This window comes from Mus caroli, chromosome 12 (assembly GCF_900094665.2).
Source record: "Mus caroli chromosome 12, CAROLI_EIJ_v1.1, whole genome shotgun sequence".
Taxonomy (NCBI): Eukaryota; Metazoa; Chordata; class Mammalia; order Rodentia; family Muridae; genus Mus; species Mus caroli.
In genome coordinates, this window is record NC_034581.1 from 94756636 (window position 1) to 94779037 (window position 22402).

The window sequence follows — 22402 nt, forward strand, 5'->3', positions numbered from 1 at the left end:
GGATTTCTGAGTTCGAGGCCAGCCTGGTCTACAAAGTGAGCTCCAGGACAGCCAGGGCTATACAGAGAAACCCTGTCTCGTAAAACCAAAAAAAAAAAAAAAAAAAGCTAACTAAAAATTAGCTGCGCCAGTATTATCAGGTTTAATTCTTTAATCCCACTTTGTCTAAAGGTAGCATCATAATAAAAATGTCTTCACTGCCAGTTCACATGAGACCTTAAGTTCCCAAAGATTCTTCTTTGGGCTCGCCATGAGCTCAGATGTTCTAGATACCTTCCCCCAGACCCTTTCACAAAGCAGAGAGCCAAGCTTTTTCAGTGGACAGAGAGAAGTGGCTATTTTACAGCCACATGGTTCTTATGCTGTGTCATGTTACCAAATGGCAGAGACTGGAAATGTCTTGTCACCTTAAAGATGAGCCCCTTCTTGACGAGGACTGCTGCCAAAATGTCCACGTATAAGATCAAGCAGCAATTGTAGGCGATGGAGAAGTAGCAACACAACCCAGCCAAGACAGAGTGACATGTCAGTCAAAATGGTACCATGACTGTGGAAACAGGCTGCATTTAAGCAGGGGGTGGTAAGCAAGGAAGCAAGCCTGTCAGTGGACTTTGTATGTGGGAGCAGAGGTCTCCTTTATCTACCCAGGACACCCCACTGCCATCATGGAGGGAGTCTTCCCTGGTCACTGGAATACTTCTGAGACATAGAGTGTGCCATACCTGTACTTTAGTAGGCAGCTCTTTCACACTGTCAGGCTTGAAGAAGGTGAAGTCAACCATGGCCTGGAACAAAGAGATGACCTTCTCTGAGTGGCCAGCCTGCCGTAGAAAGTGGCACTGCTGAAGAAAGAGCCCTGCAAACAGGAGTGAAAGGGTTTTTGTTGATACCACAAAAGGAGAAAACATGAGCTCTCAACAAGCAACCAAACACCTAGAAGTCACTGTGATGTTCCCAGGGTCCTGATTTAAAAGCACTAACAGGCTGGAGAGATGCCTCAACAGTTAAGAGCACTTGCTGCTCTTCCAGAGAACCTGAGTTCAGTCCAAGCAGCCATGTTAGATTGAAATCATCTATAGCTACACCTCCAGGGGATCTAGCACCCTCTGCTGGCTTCTGCAGATACCCACACACATGTGCACATACACATCAATAAAAGTAAACCTAAAACCTTATTATATATATTTTGAGACAGGGTTTCTTGGTGTAGCCCTTGATGTCCTGAAACTCACTCCATAGATTATGCTGGCCCCAAACTCAGACATCCTCCTGCCTCTGCCTTCCTAGTGCTGGGATTAACGGAATATACCACTATGGCCAGCTTAATTTTTTTTTAATAAATGAATAAAAGGATTCATAAAAGTACTATAATCAAGGTATTTTTTCTATTTTTGTATGAAACTACACAAACAATAAAATCATATACAGTATCTAAAATAAGGCAAAAGGTATGCCTGAATGATAGCTATCTGATACTCAAAGGTTACTCTCACAATTAAAGTGGTAGGAAGGGACGGCACCATTTTTGTCAGAAGGCAGAGCTGAACTCAGTCTCTCACTAGATGGCATTGTTCTCCATTCGTTCACCCTATATTCAACCAAGAGTGAGCAGAGCACAGTCCTGAACATTAGAACTGAACACTCCGAATATCTGAAATGTTCATCTGAATGGTGGTATAGTCCCATTTCCTAAACAGCATGAAGCTATGTGAGCATATCACGAATAATATCTAATTGCAAAAGAAAACTCCATGTCACTTGCTTTAATCTTGGTGTTCGGCATTAACACCATCTTAGGGCATCACATATGCATGGAACTGTACCTTCCATCCCCAAATACAAGACTCTGTGCCAGTGAGGGAAATTCTTATTATCTCTAGAGCGATGCACCTGTGTCTCAGATGTTAGGATAACTAACTCTTAATTCCAGGGGTTTCGATGAAGTGAATGCTTGCCATGTACAGATCCATCTGCCCCTAGCTCCCTTCCCGTTCACAATGGTCTTGTAAAGCAAGTGCTAGCCTACTGTCCTGTAAGGAAACAGACTCAAACAGGTTCAGAAATGTGCACACTGTTACAGATCAGTATTTGTGCACTGTCACAATAAAGGATAGATCCAGAACCCAAGCTGAAGAGTGATATCCTCCGTCTACAACATGAGATGCCTGCTGTAGCTCATGACTGCCAAGATTTTTTCTACAATCATTGAGGACACACCAATAACATTAACACTTAATTCCCATCAATTGCATGTATTTAGTAAGTATACCATCTCATGTACCGCACTGACAGAGACCTATCACTGGGGTCTCATCAGCTAAGACCGCTGGCAGCCAAAGCAATTAAGACTGAGATGTGTTTATTTGGTGGAATAAGTAGAAAAGATGTCCAGTCATCTTTTTCTAACTCTGCTAGTTCTAACTTGCTGCCCACCCACCCTGCAAGCTGGATGGGAATCTGTTAAAATTAGACAGAGTGGTAACACTCGAAATAAAACCCCCCTCCCCCCTGCTCTGACAATTTAGACCTTTCTAAAATAAGCCTAAAGCCAAACAAAAACAAAACCCTCCCACACAGCCACTTCTGTTTTTCTTCTTACCAAACATGGCCTCCTCGGTGCCCGGCAACACAGGGTGGGATAGCATGCTGCCATCTTTCACAGCAGACAAGGTACTCAAGCACTTGCCATACAGACTGTGGAGTTTGGACACAGAAAAGGTACCAAACTGGCTCTGGCAAAAGGAGAGATAGCGCTGCCACAGGCTGGTGTTGTTGGGGTGCAGGAAGAGGAGCTTCTGCCACTCCTTGGCCAGCGCACTGGGCTCCCAGAACTCGGAGCACAGCTGCAGCTTGGCGAGCTTCAGCTCCACGCTGCCTGGGTTGCTCTCGATGGCCCGCTCCAGCACAGCCAGCTTCTTCTCCAAGAGGAGCTTCAGGGACTTCCTGTGCTTCTCCTGTTCTCCTTCCCCAAGGGCATAGATGCCAGGACTCCTCATGACCTCGTCCTCAACAACAAGAACAACAGTTTACTAAGTAAACTACACATGTGTGCTCCTCAGTTAGACAGTGCTCCGCCTGCATGACTTGCAGTGGGTTTCCAGCTTTCAACAAAAGCCACTAGTAAGACGTTGTTGATAAACCGCTTACTTAAGACAATTCCATTTAATAAACACACAGCACAATTCCTTTAGTGCCTGCAGCACTTGCTGTATTCTCTTTATTTCTCCAATCAAAACTGTCTGGACTTGTCATCCTGGGTTTTTAAGACTTACTCTTTACTATTTATTTGGTTATGTGGCTATGTGTGTTCCTATGCTGTGTGTAGGTACATATGACTATGTATATCTGTCTGTATGTCTGTATGTCTGTCTGTACATATGTATGTATGTACGTATGTATGTATGTATTGACCAGAAGAGGGCATCAGGTGTCCTCCTCTACCAGGCTTCTGCCTCATTCCTGAGGCAGGATCTCTCCAGCAATCCTCTTTTGTCTGCAGACACCCACACCCACACACACCTTAGAGATTAGAGTCTCAGGTATATACACGGTCTCTTGTGACAATGTCTCTTGTGACACTAGAACTTAGATCTGAACTCTGGTCCTCCTGATTGTGTAGCAAGTGCTCTTACCCCCTGAGCAATTTCTTCGGCCTCTGTGTCGTTCAACACGAATTTTTACATCAATCACTAGTACACAGCGTATTGGCAGCTGTGCATGCTAGGGCAGGAGCACACCCCCTGAGTAGCCATGACCCTCAGCCTATGGACTCTGCACTTCAGAGCTGCCTTGTCTTCATTGTCAATGCATCTCCTCTCTCACTGCATTCCTGGGCTGAGATCCAAATCAGGGACAGATGTTTGTGTAATCTTTGAGGCCCTGAGTTCCATACCAGCACCAACCCTACAGCCACCCACTCCTACCACTCATCACCCACCCCTCCAACCACACTGCCACACCCAACCCCTACTGAAAAACAAACATTCTATTCAAGTCTCACTCCATTCCCAGATAACACACAGCATTCATGCTCTGTGCTGTGTGTTATCCTCGGATGGTTGGGCTTCCTCACCTGGACTTTGAGCAAGCTCAGGTCAAAGGCTACGATGAACAAGAAGCTAGGCCCAAAAAGTGCTACAGGGCAGGACCAAGTACAGTGGTGCATACCTATGATCCCAACTATAGGAGGATGGCAAGTTCAAGGCCAGTCTGTGAATCTTAGATCTTGGCTCAAAATAAAGCAAAAAAGAGCTCGAGGATGGCGAGGGGGGGTTATTAGTAGCAGACACTGATATATGCAAGTAGATGCAAGATCCTGGGTTCACTTCCCAGTACCAACAAATGGATGAATGCATAGATTGATCGTTGGATGGATGGATGGACAGACAAAAAAGTGCTATAGAATAAATGAGTCATCTCCAAATCAGAAATGTCATTTCAAAGTAAGAGGTCCAGGACAGTGACACTTACCTGGAAAGCCACAAACGCCATCCATAGCTGCGTGTCCCGAGGATTCTCCCGAACCCTTCTGTTAAACTCTTCCACTCTGGCCTTGAGAGCAGCACTCTCCCTGTCCTGTTGCGAGTCCGGCTGCTTTGACTCTTGCTCTGCTGGACCCTGTCCTTGTAACCACTGTGTGGTAGACTGATCATAAATCCCCAGAGGATTCAGCCATGATGTAACAGGAGTAGCTGCCTCAGCAGAGTCCTTCACTGGGATGAATGTGACAGGCTCGGAGGAGGCAGGCTCAGGGTTACTGCACACAGCAATGCCCTCTGTTCTCATTAACCCCACATTCTTCTTGGTAAAATAGCGCTCCAGGTGCCTGTGTGAGGGTTTCTTTGCTGCAGAAGCCCCTTCCCAAGATATACACTGCTTCTTAGGATTGATACCCAGGCAGGAGTCTCCCTTCCTCTTGTACCTAGTTAGAAAAAGACATTGAGACAAGATATTTGTTCCTCATGTACAACTGGACATCCTAAGACCTAACTCTTTTTCCACATTCACCTTATATGTAAAAATCTAAACACAGACAGACCCTGTGACCTGGCAACTCTATTCCAAGGTATTCACCCCAGAGAAAATAAAGCACATGCCTGTCCACACAAAGCCTGTGCTCACATATCCTCAGCAGCCAAAGGCTGGAAAGGATCCAGGGGGCCATCAACAGAGAATGCACAACAAACAGCGGCAAGGCCACAAAATGGACGAATATAGGAGACAACATTTCTGACAAATGCCACATGCTGACTGTCAGAAACACTACACTGAGTGAAAAGGCCAGGCATGCTGGAATCCTACTTACAAGACTCGGGGCAGACAAGACTCACAGGATGGGAATCCTGAGAGCAACAAATGCCATTGGGACCCAAGGGACCATGGAGGAACATATGGGTGTCACAGGGGTCAAGGTTACACAGGTGTAGGTATTTGTCAATGTGCATGTAAATTTTAAACCAAGGGAAAGACCCTAAGAAACCAATTAAGTCTAAGTACTGATATACATATTCAGGAGGCAACATGCAATGTATTATCTGAGGCTCATTCTGAAATGTATCAAAGCCTCTGATGGGCTGATGGCGGGTGGGTACGGACTCAGCGTGAAGGATGTCAGTGGGAGAATGCTGGAGGAGCACACGAGTGTAAGAACTCTCATTCCGACACGGGGAGTAACTGTTTCAGAAGAGCCACCAGCTCATGGCTGCGCAGTGAGTGTGAAGCCAGCCTGCGGTACAGAGGGAGCTCAAAACAGACGGCAAACAAACAAAAAAGAAAACTGACTTCCAAGGTCTCAGAGCTAAACTACATGGTTAATAGCTTTGATCTTCAAGACCTGGGAAGTGAGAGCAGGGGTCAAACCTTTGTCCTTTATATCCCAAGTTCCCTACAAAATCCTAACTGTCTACAGGGAGTCAGTAAACAATCAAATTTTGTTTCGCTGCTGCTGTTGCTTTGAGACAGGTGACTCCCCAAGTTGCCTAGGCTCCCCTCAGGCTGACAATCACGCCTCTGCCTCACAAGTAGCAGGAATTAAAGGAATGCACCACCCCGCACACTTTTTTCAAATGTTTTTGATAGATTACAGAGAAGAGTTCTAATTCATTACTGAGGCAAATGTCAGCCCCTACTTTTATGACTCTCTGCTGGTGCCTGCTAGAAATGATGTGACAAAGGCATTACCACCAAATGTCATTTGTTAGGTGGCATATGTGTGGGGCTGAATAAATAAAAATGCTCTTGCCACTTTTCAAATGGCAGGGACATCAGACCACACAGTTCCTGGATACCCTCCGGCAGCTAATTACTATAAGGTATTTTTAGATTCATTCCCGAACAAACATTTATTGGACACCCACTCGGTCAGGCACCATGCTGTGTGCCCGTGAGGAAATGAACCCTAACTGACCTTCCAGCTAAAGCGTCCATTTTAGAATACAGAAGAGCCATGTGCCCATACAACTCAACAGTGGGCAAAATCCAACAGAATCCACGAGAGACAGACAGACAGTGCTGAGCGAGTTCAAAGGAAATGCTACTTCTAATAGAGAAGCGGAGGAGGGGGAGGAGGGGGAGGAGGAGGAAGAGGGTGGGGAAGAAGGGAAGAAAGAAAGAAACCAAGCCAGGGACTACAATGGCTACCTTGCTATATCCCCACGATACAGAGATTTATACTCCCAGTTGGCAGGATCTGGTTTCTTATCAGTCCTGAAGACGTCGGTCAGATCTTGAATATCTTCCAGCCAAATGGAACGATGTCCAGCAGCAGCAGCAGCCGCGTTGCTTCCCTGACTATCAGACAAAGAAAAGGGGAGAGAAACTTTAAAACTTCTTCGGAAACATTTGGCATCCTCAGAAGTACGTAAGCTGTATCTATCAAACCGCCCACGGGATCAAACACACCCAGGTACACAGAACCACACAAGCAATGACGGGAAGAAGGGGAAGAGGGCTTTCACTATGGGAAGGGCTTGAAAATGAAGCAAAACCTGCAACCACGAAATAACCACTTTACCAAGGAAAGAATCCATCCTAGTGAGTGCCCTGAAGGATACAGTCACTCCTTTTGAATCCTTACATTTCAGCCAGGACAGCCTACACAGTCGTGGCTACTCAGGAGGCGAAGGCAGGAAGAGCATAAGCCCAGGGCAACTTAGTAAAATGCTACTTTATAACGAAGAAAAAAATACAGAAAGAGAAGGAGATTCAGCTTAGTGAATCTCCTTATGAAAGAAACCCTGAGAAATAAACAAGCAAACATATAAAAATATTTAAATGCCTTATAACTAATTCTTAGTTGCTTTATTATTGTAAAGAGATACCATGACCAAGGCAACTCATAGAAGGAAGAGTTTACTGGGGCTGGCGTACAGTTCCAGAGAGTTAGAGTCCACGACCATCACAGCATGGCACTGGGGCAGTAGCTGAGATATCACATCTCGGGACAACCACCATGAGCCAGAGAAAGAGCTATCTGGGCCTGGCATGGGCTTCTGAAACTCAAAGCACACCCCCAGTGGCTCACTCCTCCCACACAGCCACTCCTTCTGACCCTTCTCAAACGGCCTCACCACTTGGGGACCAAGTACTCAAATATGAGCCGGTGGAGGCCATTCGCTTTCAAAGACCACAACCACAACTGCAAACAAATTTCCAAAACAAGGTTGTTTAGAAAACCATTCCTGCTCTAAGACACTCTAGGGGCATGACCACATGGCCAAAGGCAACAAGCCTTTACATTAAAGTGCACTGCCCTTACCTCATATGACTTACAGTAAAATCTTATAGTACAGTTTTATTACAAGTGAGTACTTCCAAGAAAATAAAGGCATGACTCTGACTTGCTGCATCCAATGTCACTCTGGCATGGCCTCCGAGTCTTCACCTGGGCTATATGGACATGTGTGCCTCCTACAGAAGGGCAAAGCATGAGAGCTTCCTGCAGGAGCCTGACTTGTCTCTAGGAACCCATCTACAGACTGGCAGAGGTTCAGCCCAGACACAAATGGATGGAACACCTCCCTGGACTGAAGAGAGTAATGGAAGGTTTTCTGGACTCTAACAGCTTTTTTCCCCCTTTGAAGAAATGAGTTCACAAAGCTACAGACTTTGTTTTGTAGCTCTGCCCAGATACAGTTAAAGATTCTGGAGACTTCTAGATCCCTCTTGGCAGGGAACATAAGAGAATGGTATTTCAGGGTCACAAAATAGCTACTCATTAAATAATTGTTGAATGGCAAGCCTTGGGTTGAAACATATTGAAGAAAAGTACAAGTGCCTGCAGGACAGCTGTGGATTTCTCTACCAACCCCTACGGAGCAAGGGAAGGAGGGCAAGCCTGCCGGAAATGAGCAAAAGCATCCACAAAGGAAGGAGCCGCAACCCCAAAGAGCAGCCAGCAGGGCGGCTGCAGAGAGCCTCTGGGGAGCACATAGGCACCCACCTCTCCCTGGTGGGAAGTGAACTTGGAAAGAGGATGTGTTCTCAGTGCACACAAGCTGCTGCCTCTTCCTGAGCAGCTGAAGAGCTCACCCAGGAAACAAAGGTCAATTAGTGGCTAACACCTCTAGGGATTTGTCCCTCAATTCCCTCAAGTGAAGTCTCACCTGCTATGCTACCCTCCATGAACCCACTTTCCTGACATCACGGAAAGACTCTTTCACAAGTCACTAATATCTTAGTCCTTGCTGTGTTGCAACAAACACTTCTTCCAGCTCAGCTTTCCCAGAGTCAGACAAAAGAAGTTATCAAGAAAACAGAAGAGAAACACTAGACCAATCTGTTTCATCTTTAAAAAAAAAATTATCCAATACAATGACCTAAAAAAGCTATCTGAGAAACAGGTAGATACCGCACAGTGAGTGAAATGCTTGCTTGGAAAGCATGAAGCCTAACCTCAGATCCCACATAAAAAGACAAGGCAGCTTTAACTCATTTTCTACCAGCTCCAGGAAAGGAGAGAGAAATAAAGGTTTCCAAAGCTACAACACAGTAGCTCATTTTAAAGGCATTAAGGTTTTAAAGACTGTTAAAAAGTAACGGGGGCTGGAGAGATGGCTCAGGAGTTAAGAGCACTGGCTATTCTTGCAGAGGACCTGGGTTTGGTTCTCAACATCACAAATATCTATTACTCCAGTTCCAGGGGATCCGATGACCTCTTCTGGCCTCCACAGTCACCAGATATGCGTGTGATGCACATACACAAATACAGGCAAAATACTTATACACATAAAGGTAAAATAAATAAATCTTTAAAAAGCAAGTACAAGGAGTACTACATCTGGCTAGATGGCTCAGTGGCTAAGAGCACTAACTGCTCTTCCGAAGGTCCTGAGTTCAAATCCCAGCAACCACATGGTGGCTCACGACCATCCATAATGAGATCTGACGCCCTCTTCTGGAATGTCTGAAGACAGCTACAGTGTACTTACATATAATAAGTAAATAAATCTTTAAAAAAAAACCAAAAAAACAAGTCAGCCAACAAAAAGATGGATGGTGTCTAGTGAACAACACCTAATACAAACCTCTGTCCTACACACTCACATACACACACTCACATATACACACTCATACACATTCACACACACTCACACATACTCATACACATACACTCACACTCACACACACACACACACACACACACACACACACACACACACACAGAGGCATACATAAAAAGAGACTACATTCAACCATTGATGCAGTGAAAATGCCCGGTACGAGACCCTACCTCAAGGGATGAGGGCCAGGAACACAATAGTCATCAAAGCAGCCATGATCCCTGCCTCCTAAACTCAGTTCTGAACATTTTTGCTAAATGCTTTCATTCCCCCTCCAACAGCAAGCATGGGTGACAGCCATGGCCCCTAAGCTACATAGTGTTGAACAAATCTGCTCTCCTGAGCCCTTGGTCACCAACACTTCTGGGTATCCTGGAAGACTGCAGTGTTGGCCTCTGATGGAAACAGGGCCAGGTTCCAGGTCCTCAACTACAGAGTGCTCTCTGACATCCGCAGAGCTCCCAAGCACATAATGAAAGTGCACAATCCTCAGGGTGATACAAAAGTCTCAATGGCACTACGTGCTTGTGTGCCATTAAGGAAAAAAATTAGCCGGCCAGTGGTGGTGCATGCCTTTAATCCCAGCATTTGGGAGACAGAGGCAGAGGCAGGCAGATTTCTGAGTTCAAGGCCAGCCTGGTCAGCAGAATGAGTTCCAGGACAGCAAGGGCTACACAGAGAAACCCAGTCTGAAAAGAAAAGAAAACAAAAGAAAAGAGGAAAGTAAAGAAAAGACAAGAAAAAACATATATATACATATATATGTAATTTCTCGCTTGTAAAACACACAAGCAAAGCAAGGAAGCAAGCAAGCAATCAAGCAAACAAGAAAGAAGAGGTTAAGTGAATAATAATTGAGGTAGTATAATGGCTAATATCGACAATAAAATCAACAAGATCTAGAATCACCTAGGAGACCAGCCTCCTGACACAACAGCCTCTAGGCCAGCAGTTCTCAACCTGTAGATCAGGACCACTTAGGGGATGAGGAGGGGGTCACATATCAGCTATCCTGCATACCAGATACTTACGGTTATGAAACAGCAACAGAATAATGTTATAGTTGAGGGTCACCAGGACATGAGGAACTGTGTTAAGGGACGGCAGCACAGGGAAGCCTGAGAGCCACTGCCCCAGGCACACCTGTGAGGCCTTCTCTTGACCAGGCTAACTGAGGTGGGAGGAGTCGCCCTAAAACTGAACTATGCTACTTCATGGGCTGAGCCCTGGACTGAGGAAAGGGAGCAAAGGCGCTGAGTGGCAGCAACGGCGGCAGCGGCAGGTATTCCCCCAGCAGCAGGCATTCCCCCAGTTCTGATGCATGAGGACCCACTGCCCCACTCCCGCTGCCAGGACCTCCCTGCTACCATAGGCTACAACTGTGAGCAGGGAAAACACATTGTTCCTCCCCAAGTTGCTTCAGTCAGGGTATTTTATCACAGCAACAGACAAGTACCTAATGCAGTAGCTTCCCACGACCACCTGCACCAGCTAATATCCATGACCATGGAGCAGAGCATTCACCTAAGCAGAGGGAAAGCCATGTTGAACGGCCACACCGTTCCAGGTAAGACTGGAGCTCTGTGCTCAAGGTAGATGGCAGAGTAGGGTTTGGAATAACTAAAGGCCCACGGAACAGAGTACCATGATCATCAACATGGCGCTTCCAAAGAAACGTGAGGAAAGAAAGGGAAAAGGACAAACCCGTTATTTAAAAGCTGTGTTAGCTGTAAGCAAAAAGAAAGCAGGATACGTGTGCCCACTGGAGTGACTGCACACACCGAGGCGAGAGAGGGCGATCTTCTGCTCCTCTCTAAGTGTGGAACCTGCTGCTCCCACTGCATGGACACACACAGCAATACACGGCACATGTGCCACCTCCCAGAATCAGGCCAGGTGTGGTGGCGCACACCAACAATCCTAGCACATGAGAGATGGAGACAGAGATCAGGAGTTCAAAGCTGCTCTCTGCTACACAGCAGGCCTCTCTTTTGATCAACTGGCTAAACGAACATCCAGATGTCTAACTGATTGTTAGGAACACTCAAGAAAGAACCATCACGTGTAAAACAGCCCTGTATCCCTGTATCTGAGAGCACGACGCACCAGGGTTTCTCGGCTTCCTTGTGGCTGTCCCTGATGCTTCGGGAAGCCCTGTCCTTCCCAGCCTCTGTGTCTGACTCAGAGCCGCTGCTGCTCGAATGCTCATGCCTCCTCTTGGTTTTCCTGTGGTGCTGATGCTTCCGCCTCTTCTTCTTCTCCTTCTTCTTCTTCCTGCTTATCTGTGCGAGCTTCTCGCTCGTGTCGCTCTCACCTGAGAGCTCTGACTTCAGAGGACTCCTGTTGGAAAAACCAACACTATTGTTTAAAAGAGAAACAGGAAAATAAAATCACACTGACAAATAATGAGCAAGAAGCACGAATGCCGGCACCTGCTCACTCCTAGCCCGTATGCTACACGGTACCTTCCTGGATTAAACTCCCCTTGGACACCTCAGGACTGAACCCAAGTCAGAACAGGCGAGGAAACTCTCCTAGCACTGTCTAAGCCGGTGCTTCCCACTCTTCCTGATGCTGTGGTGACCCCCAACATTAACACTGTTGCTACTTCATGACAGTCATTTCTCCTACTGCTATAAATCATAACATACATATCTGTGTTTTCCAATGGCTTTAGGCAAGCCCTGTGAAAGGGCCATTTGATCCCCCAGGGGGCTGTGACCCACAGGTTGAGAACTGCCGCTCTAAACCCTTTTCTCCCTATGTACACAGTCGTAATGGAAGCGGTCTACCAGTCGCTCTATCAAACTATGTGGCAACATTACGAGAGGATTGCTATTAACCCAGTGAACATGCTAAGGGAAGAAAGGCTTTACTGTGGACATGGCCCTTCTTTGTAAAGGTGACAGCAGCTCTTCTTCCTCAGAGAAGGGGAGCCAATTATGAACTCCCTCCTGGTCGTCAGCTATCATTTCCAGAGGCTTCCAGTGTATGTGGAATAGGAGGCTTTCACCATGTTAATGAGGCCAGCTAGTCTATATTTACGAACGTACATTTCTCAGTTCAATGGTCTACAAAACTTCTTTCACAGCCACAGAAGATGTGTGTCATCCGGCTCCCCAATGAGCTTAGGAGATTCAGCCTCTGTTATCTTATATCAGCTATTTTTATCCTTGTTGAAAATGAAACCAAAGAAATAACCAAATTAACAATATTCTAAAGGTCACTAATGAGGTCAATGAAGTTACCAGAGAGTCACAATGATGCAATTTCCCTCATGGCCTAATTATAAGCATTAACTGTGTCATGGACTTTTGCTATACAAAGGGGAAAAGGCAGGATCCATAGGCGTTAGGAAGATGGTCACAGATTGCCTGGTCCACTGGGAGCAAAAGGAACTCTACTCAACTCTTCCACCCCAGGGCTTTTAGGGAGCATCACTAAAGCTAAGCTATGAACGCAGCACAAGACTAAACCCACCTGATAAAAGAGTACCTTGGCGGTGGTGACCCTTCAGAAGCAAGGGCTGTGACCTCTTCAGTTTGTCGGCTCAGAGAAGTTAGATTTCCAACACGAAAGCTTGGGTTGCTCAGCCAATCTAATTCTGCACATGCAAGAGAGAGAATCGAAAGACGACGTTAGTACCACAGGCCTTCTAGCCCAGAAACCCACCCATGCTATCAGCTGGCATCTGCATTCACAGCCCTTATCAGCCAGTATCTATGCACTCCGAAGAAACCAAGTGGAATCCATGAAATTTATATTTCACAGGGCATGATGCTTTAGCACATTCTAAAATATTTAAGATTGAAATCCTCTTGCAATATCAGGCTGTGGCTTGAATAAAAGCCACATAGTGAAAGACAAAATTTCATGCATGCCGGAACATCTCAATGCATCTGGTCTTAGAAAACCACAGGAAGACACACGGGAGACAGAGACAGGATCACGAGATCAAGTCCACCCTGGGCTACTCGGAGAGTTCTAGTCCAGCTTCACACCTGACAAGATCCTGTGTCCACTGCTTTCCATCTGGAGGGACGGGTACCACTCAAGAGTCACCCATGCTCTACACTAGTGCGGTCAAGAGCAAACCTGTTCTTATATCAGTAACCTTTAGAAATACAAATGCTGTAGTTTAATACTAAAATGTATTAACATTATGATTATTTCTGGATAGTGCAATTAAATGTTGATAATCTTTAGCTTATCTATAATTTCTAACTTCCTTTTTTAATGATTTATTTACTTTTATTTTATGTTCATTGGTGTTTTGCCTCTGGAAGAAAACATTGGGGGTGCCTGCCCTCTGGAACTGTCAAATCCTCTGGAGCTGGGGTTACAGACAGCTGTAAGTTGCGATGTAGGTGGTGGGAATTGATCCCAAGTCCTCTGAAAGAATAACTAGTGTTCTTAACTGCTGATCCACCTCTCCAGCTCCCTCAACCTTTTAAATAATTTCTATTGCATGATTTATTTAGTTGGGGGGAGACCAGAAGATAACTTTTGAGTATGAGTTCCTTCCATCACGGAGGGCCCAGGGATTGAACTCAGGTCATCACACTTGGTGACAAGTGCTTTCACTAACTAGCCTAGCCATCTCCCTGTCCCTCTAACTTCTAACAAACAATTCTCTCTACATTTCTTACTTTACAACTCTCCCGAGTCCTCCCCACGTTTCTAAGCCTTAACTGTGGGAGGAAGGAAAGAAGCAGGGGATGGCACTCTGGAGGAGCCACAGAAAGGCCTTGCTCCTTCACCTGCTGGGAATGCAAAGGCTTGGGACATACAAGAGGGCAGCAGCTGAGACGTCAACTGATGTATCATAAAATTCACCCCTGCAGCAACAACAGCTTTGCGTATATTTAGGAGTGTGCAGCCACCTCCGTAACTGTACATTTTCATCTTCCTGTGAATAGCCCTGACTTGTTCCTCACCCCCATGCTCTACCGCCCGCCGCCCGCCTCAGCCTTATGTAATCACTCATCTCCCTTCGTCTCCATGGATTTGCCTGCTTGGTACATTTCATATAAACAAGCTCACACGCTCTGTGGTGTTTTGTAAACTGGCTTTTTTCACCTACTGGTTTGCAAGGTTCATTCAAGCTACATCCATACATCATTAAATCATTCTTTCTTCCTGCTAAATAATATAGCATTTGACGGATGTAACATACTGCATCTATCATCAGCCAGCTGTCACATGGGTTATTTCTTTTCTGTGGCTATTGTGACAATGCTGCTAAGAGCATTCATACACAAGCTCTCCAGGGTGGATATTTAGACAACTGCTAGGTGATCTCATAAAGCACATAAACGTTCCGAGGAACTGACAAGACCAGGTGTTTTACCAAATAGCTGCATCATCTGACTCCCATTAACAGATGAGGGTGCCATCTTTTTTTTTTTTTTAAAGATTTNTTTATTTATTATATGTAAGTACACTGTAGCTGTCTTCAGACACTCCAGAAGAGGGCGCCAGATCTCGTTGCGGATGGTTGTGAGCCACCATGTGGTTGCTGGGATTTGAACTCTGGACCTTCGGAAGAGCAGTCGGGTGCTCTTACCCACTGAGCCATCTCACCAGCCCGAGGGTGCCATCTTTATGCACCTAACATTTCTGGTTGTTTTTCCAATTGTCATCATCCTAGCAGGTAGGACGTTACTTCATTGTGGCTTTGTTTCCATTTCCCTTATGATGATAATAATGTCAACATCTTTTTACTTAGATATTGTCCATTTATGTATGATCTCCAGAGAAATAACTATTCTAATCATGTACCCATTTCTAAATATGGTCCTCTTAGTATTGAGCTCCACAAGTTTGTTTGTTTGTTTGTTTGTTTGTTTATATTCTGGAATCTAGTCCCCCATGGTAACTACACAGTAATAAACAAAGGAAGACATCAAGCAAGCTCCCTGAAGACTTTGCCTAACTCACTGCCACTGTCCCAGCAGCTAGGGCGATGCTCCCAACACAGCAGGTGGTCAACAAATAACTGCAGGAAAGAGGAATGAGGAAGATTCCAAAGGAGGAAATAAATATTTAAAAAATTAATGTAAGTGCCCACAGTAGGCCAACACCAGGCTAGGCATGTAGGGCCACACATCTTTCAATCGTCATAACTAGTTCTAAGGAAGGGAGTAAGGAATTTATAAGGCCCTATCTAGTAAATTCTGAACAACTGTTCTACAGTCTTTCTCCCTCTCCATGTTCTGAGATCCGTTCCTTTCCCTTGGGCCTAACTCCTGGCAAGAGCTAAGTGAAAATAGTCCTTGTTGCTCACTGAGATCGGAATATTTCCATAGCAGATTCTACCATAAACAAAGGGGAAGTGGGGAGAGACGGAACAAACGGTGCACAGGGAGAGATGTTCTCCCAGCATCCCAGTGGATCGTCACGCCACCAACACGCTAAACAGTGACAGCAGGTGAAGAAGTGTGGAGAAACACCAGCCTCTACACAAGGCTGCTGGGGTACAGTGTGTGAGGGTGTGTCTCTTCAATATTTATTTGAATTCGATCTGTTATTTAATTGCTAATTCTTACAGCAGTATGCAGCAGTGTGTAGCAGAGAGCTCTTGCCGGCAGGACTCTGGGGTTGCCATTTCTATGGCCTGTAACTGGGTTTTCTATTGTGTAAATCTTTCTCACCTGCCTGAGGCAATCTAGGATTGTATCTGATTGGCTGTAAAAAAAAAAAAAACAAAACTGAGCTGATGACCCCATAGCTGGGCAGGAAGTAGAGGGCAGATCTTCCAGGGAGAGAAAGATTCTGGGAGAAGATGAAAGGTGGGAGATTCGACAGGGACACGGAGGTGGACAGACCAGAGCAGAGCAGATAGAGCTGACCATATGGCCAGACATAGTACCAGAATTAGTTGGGTTAGAGTAGCTGGGAGAATGACCCCGCAAAACACCTAAGTTTTAAATATTAAAAAGCCTCTGTGTCATTATTTATATGGCTGGCGGGTTCGAAGTTGTCCCATTATACAAGGTAACACAGAGGACTCACCAAAGCCTTCAGAGAGGGCCTGTCAGGCTTCCTCGGAAAACAGCTAAGGGTTTGCCACATGCAGCCACTGAGAAAGAAGACCCTTCTAAAGAACTGAAGCCTGAGTTCAATCTCCAGCCTCCACATGGTGGCTCAGAACCATCTATAGTGAGGTCTGATGCCCTCTTCTGGTGTGCAGGCGAGCATGCAGACAGAACACTCGTATACATAAAATAAATTAGTTAATTTTAAGAACCTGAAACTCTTGGGTTATGAACTCAGCTCAGAGACAGTCACCTGACAGGCCATCAACTGGACACACACATTACAAATTCCAATCCCGGAAGCACTTGAGATGCTTCCACACCTCATCCACAGATTTTAAACTTTTTTTAACCAAGGAACTGTAAAACAAAACCTCTGAGTTCAACACAGAGAACAGGAACAGCAGGGATGCCCTGGCTGTGAGCTTGCTGCCTACGGAGGCTGAAGGATTGGCCAAGGGCAAACACTGAAGCCTGGCTGTTCCTTTCTTCCGCTAGGGCTCTGCACTATCCATACCATGGACTACGCTGAACTTCAACTAAAGTCTCCTGACAGGTACATAAATAAGGCTGTCAGGGCAATTTCCAAATTGTGACTTCATTATCTGCTTGTCCATCTTCCTACACCATTCTATGCCAACTCAAATCCTGCTAAGGAGAGGTTAATCATTATTGGTGTGGCAAGGGCGTATGACTTCGATTACAGCTCTGGAGACAAAGGCAGATCTCTATGACTTTGAGGCCCATTTAAAAACAAAACAAAAAAAGTGGCAATTAACAAACAACAAACAAACAAACAAACAAACCCAGGGCTAGGGAAATGGCCCCATGGTGGAGAGCACCAGCTGTTCTTCCAGAGGATCCCAGTTTGACCCCCAGAACCCACATGGCAGCTCACACGCATTTGTCTTTATCTTCACACCAAAGGCTCTAACCTCCTCCAAAAGTCCAATCAAAGTATGAAGTGCAGCCATCATATGACTGTGTAGTCAGTCATTAGACTTCCTGCTATGTACCCTAGCACAATTCCAGGTCCTGAAGAGGCCGTGATGGACAAGACAGCGTCCACTCATATGATACTTATACTTAACCATATCCTTGCCTGTTGGATGACACACCTGAGTTGTGAGATTCAATTTTTAGTGACACAGAATCCTGGACAGAGATATCTAACATTAAATGACATTTTAGTCATCAGATTGCTAAGTCCTTTTCTTTTTCTTTTTTCTTTTTTGTTTTGATATTAATTTGAAGTTAAAAATGCTTGTGAGCTGCCATGCGGGTGTGCTAGGAATTGAACCTGGGTCCTCTGGAAGAGCAATCAGTGCTACTAAGTCCCTTTCAGTGCTTACTTACAACCTCATAACTTAGAGAGCCTGACAGAAATCAAGTCTGTACTTATTACCACTAAGCAGGGTGCTCTGTGTGTGTGTGTGTGTGTGTGTGTGTGTGTGTATACTTACATCACTAAGAAGGGTGTAGCATATATGTACCTTGGTCACTAAGCAGGGTGTCATACATTATATGTGCACTCACATCACTAAGCAGGGAGAATATACTACAGAAAGGAGCAGCAGGAAAGCAAGCAGCTGGAGCCTGAGAGGGATCTGGAAGACCCCAACCTCTGGGGATCAGCACAGAAATCTCAGGTTAGCAACTGCTGAGAGCCTGGCACCGTACTTCACACACCCATGCATATAAGAAAGGAAGAGAGGGGAATATCCTCCACAACGCCACTTCACGTGCTGCCCACCCGCTGCCGGGATATAGAGCACCTACACACACCTTCAGAGAAATCCGACAGAGGTAAGCTAACAGCCCATCACCGAGGACTCACTGACATACCTCTGTGGTGAGCTTACAAGACACTTCACTAACCCTCCATCTCCACTGAAAAGGCCTGCGTTCAGTTCCACCAAAGGCAGAGGGGCAAACCAGCATGAATAAGCTTCTAAACTAGGTAACTTTATAAGTGGGTATCACATCCAAGTTCAATATCCATTTCTGTACCTTGTCCTAACAATGTAGCCCTGGCTTCTAGTCTGTTTACGTGAACTCAGAGATAAGGGGCCACTCCTCCAGGGGTAAACCATTCAAACAGCATTTCCAGGGCTGATGGTAAAAATGAGTTAGCAATCACATTAATGAAGATATTTGTTCTCTTGAGAATAAGCCGTTCATTTTGATTAGGACCGCCATTTTCTGGTTGCTGGAAGCTCGAACTCACTTGTACAAAAAGCACCAGCAAACACAGGTAAGAATGGCATTCAAGGTGTCTATGTTTTCCTGGGGGTTGATCTACCCCATGAAGCAGCCCAGGAACTGCGAAAATGTTTAAATCACAAGATCCCCAACCCTGTAATAAAAAAATTATAATGCAAGTTCTAGAGTCAGAAGAAACTCTTTGAGTCTCTTTTGCTCATTCAAGGTGATTACACACTGGGGGCTAATCTGGGTCCCAGTGAGACCCTGTCATAAGAATATAAAAAACATCACTGCAAAATTATCAGATGAAGGTGTAATGGCATGGTTGGAAAGACGAATCAGTGATTAAGCACACTGGTTGTTCTTTAAAGGACCAAGGTTTGATTTCCAGCATCTACATGAAGGCTCACAACCATCTTAACTCTAATCCCGGGAGATCTGATGCCCAACACGGACCCCCTTAATATCACTGAAATCAAAGACTGGGCCCTCCTGATATGACTTAATATTTGTGCAGCACTCCAAACAAGCTACCCTCAACGACAAAAAGTATATAGCTAAATCTTATCGGCTCTTTAAATCTAGTTATCAGTTCCCAGGAAATAATGGGATGGATAAATAAAGGAGCAAGTTACACGAAGATTTGGCAGGAAACATCTTCAGGATGGATAACCAGCTTCCTCAACAAATATATCCCCTGAGAAAATACAAGAGTGGAGAGACGGGTACATGCAGAAAACGCAGTGTGCCTGGACATGGGAGCACTTGCCTTCAATCCCAACACTAGGAAGGCAGATCTCTGTGGGTTTCTGGCCAACCCTCTGTCTTAGTCAGGGTCTCTATTCCTGCACAGACATGACCGAGAAGCAAGCTGGGGAGGGATATTTCTTACTGGCTTGGTTCCCCTGGCTTGCTCAGCTTGCTCTCTTATAGAACTCAAGACTACCAGCCCAGGGATGGCACCACCCACAATGGATCCTCCCACCCTTGATCAATAATTGAGAAAATGCCTTACAGCTGGATCTCATGGAGGCATTTCCTCAAAGGAGGCTCCTTTCTCTGTGATAACTCCAGCTTGTGTCAAGTTGACATACAAAACCAGCCAGTACACTGAGAAAGCTGAACAGTAACTCATAGTTAAATAATATATAGTTAATTTTCTTAACTATATTTTGTTTTAGTTTGGTCTTTTTTGAGATTAGGGTCTCTCTGTGTTGTGGCCCAGGCTGTCCAAAGAATTCACTACGTAAATCAAGCTGGGCTTGAATTCAGAGATTCAAGCCTCTGCCTCCCAAGTACTGAAATTAATGGTGTATGCCACCACTGCCAGCCCTTCAACTTGACCATACACTTTCAGTATTAGATGTATTTTCTGCATTTACCTGCCATGGTTAACTTCATTATAACTGACACTTGTCTTAGCATCTAAAATACACACCCAGTTCTCCAGTCCCATGCTTCTCTTCCACAGCCCATTGAAGGTCCCTGAATTCTTATCTATACAAATCATATCCTTTTGAAGACCATTCCAAAATTCTGAACGTTTCATTTTTATGGAATGGTTGACTGTGGCTCACCTATGACATTTGTAGCATACTACCTTGTACTGATTTCTTTGTTTGCTGTTGTTACTTAGTTTCGTTCATGCAACAGGTTGCATTATCAATCCTGACACAGTTATTGAATACGTCTATATTTTGGGCCTGTGCTTCTAATAAGTGTGCTACAATGAATGGACAGTCTCGGACTTTGTTGACGGTTACAATTTAGTAAGGAAAAATCAGAATTACGCCAACCACAGTTACAAGTATTTTATGAGGGTTTCTTTTGCAATGGAGTTGTATCGTTGCAGCTTCTAGGAGAATGAAGTCCAAAAATACGGTAATGTTAGCGCCACACATCACCGTAGGCTTAGTTTACCCTCCCCTTACTTGACCACCGTAGCGCCTAAAAGAGCCTCTGGCCCTACACTTCAGACAAGACCCAGAAGGCTTTGCAGCGCCGCGGAGAACTCTGGGATACAGGTGGATAAACAAAGCAAAGAAAAAAGGCCATGACCCAGGCCCGAAAATCTGCCATTCATTTAATCGATGTCTTTTTCGACTCTTTTGGGGTGCTTACCTTTCCTGGATGCCCCATCACCGGAGGCCTCACTTACGTCCGCAAAAGCCGGGAACAGCGCCATGATCACAGGCCGCACCTCCACTCCTGCCTCAGAAATGGCGCCGTCTGGAGAGCTCTGGTTGGAGGACGGTGACTCGCGAGGCAGTCTGGGAAATGTAGTTCTTCCTGCACTCTTTAAGGCTGCGGAGACCAAAGGGTTGAGATGGGAGGAGGGAAGAGGGTGAGAGCGAGGAAGAGCTGTTTCCTTGTAGTTAGTGCCCTCAGGCTTCACTGAACAATGGACAAGCAGGAACCGGAAGAGAAAGTTGGGAAGGGGGAAGGTGTGGAAACTGGAATTCAGCTCCTCTGGTAAAAGCACATTGCCTCCTTTAAACTGGATCAAAGTAATCAAATTCTGTAAGCTTCATTTTCCTCCTCTGCAAGATTGTGTGTGTGAGTGTGTGTATACATACACATATACCTGTACAAATTGCAATTGTTTCACCCATAAAAAGCATTTAAAAGTTGGCTTTAAGCTGGGTGTGGGGGCAAACCCCTTTTAAGTCCCAACACTCAGTGGTAGAGGCAAGTGGATCTCTGTGAGTTGGACACCAGCTGGTCTACATAGTAATTTCCATGAGAGTCAGAACTATATAGAGACGATGTCTCAAAAAAAGCCAAGAAAAAGAAAGAAAAGAAATGAAAAATTAGCTTCTATGTGAGATGTGACAAATTCCATGGCAAAATGTAAGTGATCCAAATATAAGTTGTCATTTTAAATACCCTAGGAATACAGAAGAGTACAAAGTCCCAATAAGGTCTTTGACAATAAATGCATATACTTACCTATCAAGTATTTTTGAGATTCCCCTACAAAAAAAAAAAAAAAAGATTGGGTGCAGGAGCCAATGAAATGGCTTAAATAATAAAGGTACTACCAAGCAAGCATGGATACCTGAGTTTCATCCAGACTCCACAAAGTTGTCTTCTGACCTCCAAGTGTACAGGGCACCACAATAAAAGTAAAAAAAGCTAAACCCAGAGATGTGACTCTAATCATCTAAACAAAGGAATGGATGGAAACCTATCCAAGCAGCTCCGCATACCATGTAAACTGTGTGTGTCCAAAATGTCCAAGTTTTCAGGTCCCTAAAAGTACTTGGAAAAAAGGAGGCCAGTAGAATCCACCACTTGTATTCAACTGTAAATCTCAAGTTCCGCCAAACCTGACAGGAAGTTATCTCGGTTGATTAAATCAATATCTGCATCAGGGCATGATGATGCACACCTTTAATCTCAGCACTCTGGAGTCAGAGGCACTGGGTCTCTGTGAGTTTGAGGCCAGTCTGATCAACAAAGCAAGTTTCAGGACAGCCAGGGCTACACTGAGAAATCCTGTCTGTCTTAGTTAGGGTTTTACTGCTGTGAACAGACACCATGACCAAGGCAAGTCTTATAAAAAAACAACATTTAATTGGGGCTGGCTTACAGGTTCAG

The 22402-nt window shown here is 45.1% G+C and overlaps 1 protein-coding gene across 2 annotated transcripts in view; it reads right to left on the reverse strand.

The window, feature by feature from the left end:
* Positions 1-21031, reverse strand: part of Nrde2 (NRDE-2, necessary for RNA interference, domain containing) — a 35070-nt gene extending 14039 nt beyond the window's left edge. The window contains exons 1-7 of one of the 2 annotated variants that reach the window (XM_021178982.2): positions 20924-21031; positions 13056-13164; positions 11667-11900; positions 6640-6789; positions 4471-4921; positions 2600-3005; positions 723-856 (exon numbers count right to left, since the gene is read on the reverse strand). In XM_021178982.2, coding sequence (XP_021034641.1) covers positions 723-856; positions 2600-3005; positions 4471-4921; positions 6640-6789; positions 11667-11900; positions 13056-13164; positions 20924-20987 — 1548 coding nt within the window. In that variant the 5' untranslated portion in view covers positions 20988-21031. Of the gene's footprint in view, positions 1-722; positions 857-2599; positions 3006-4470; positions 4922-6639; positions 6790-11666; positions 11901-13040; positions 13165-20923 lie in introns of both variants that reach the window. The other variant, XM_021178981.2, reaches the window with a different exon arrangement.
* Between the last annotated feature and the right edge of the window lie 1371 nt (positions 21032-22402).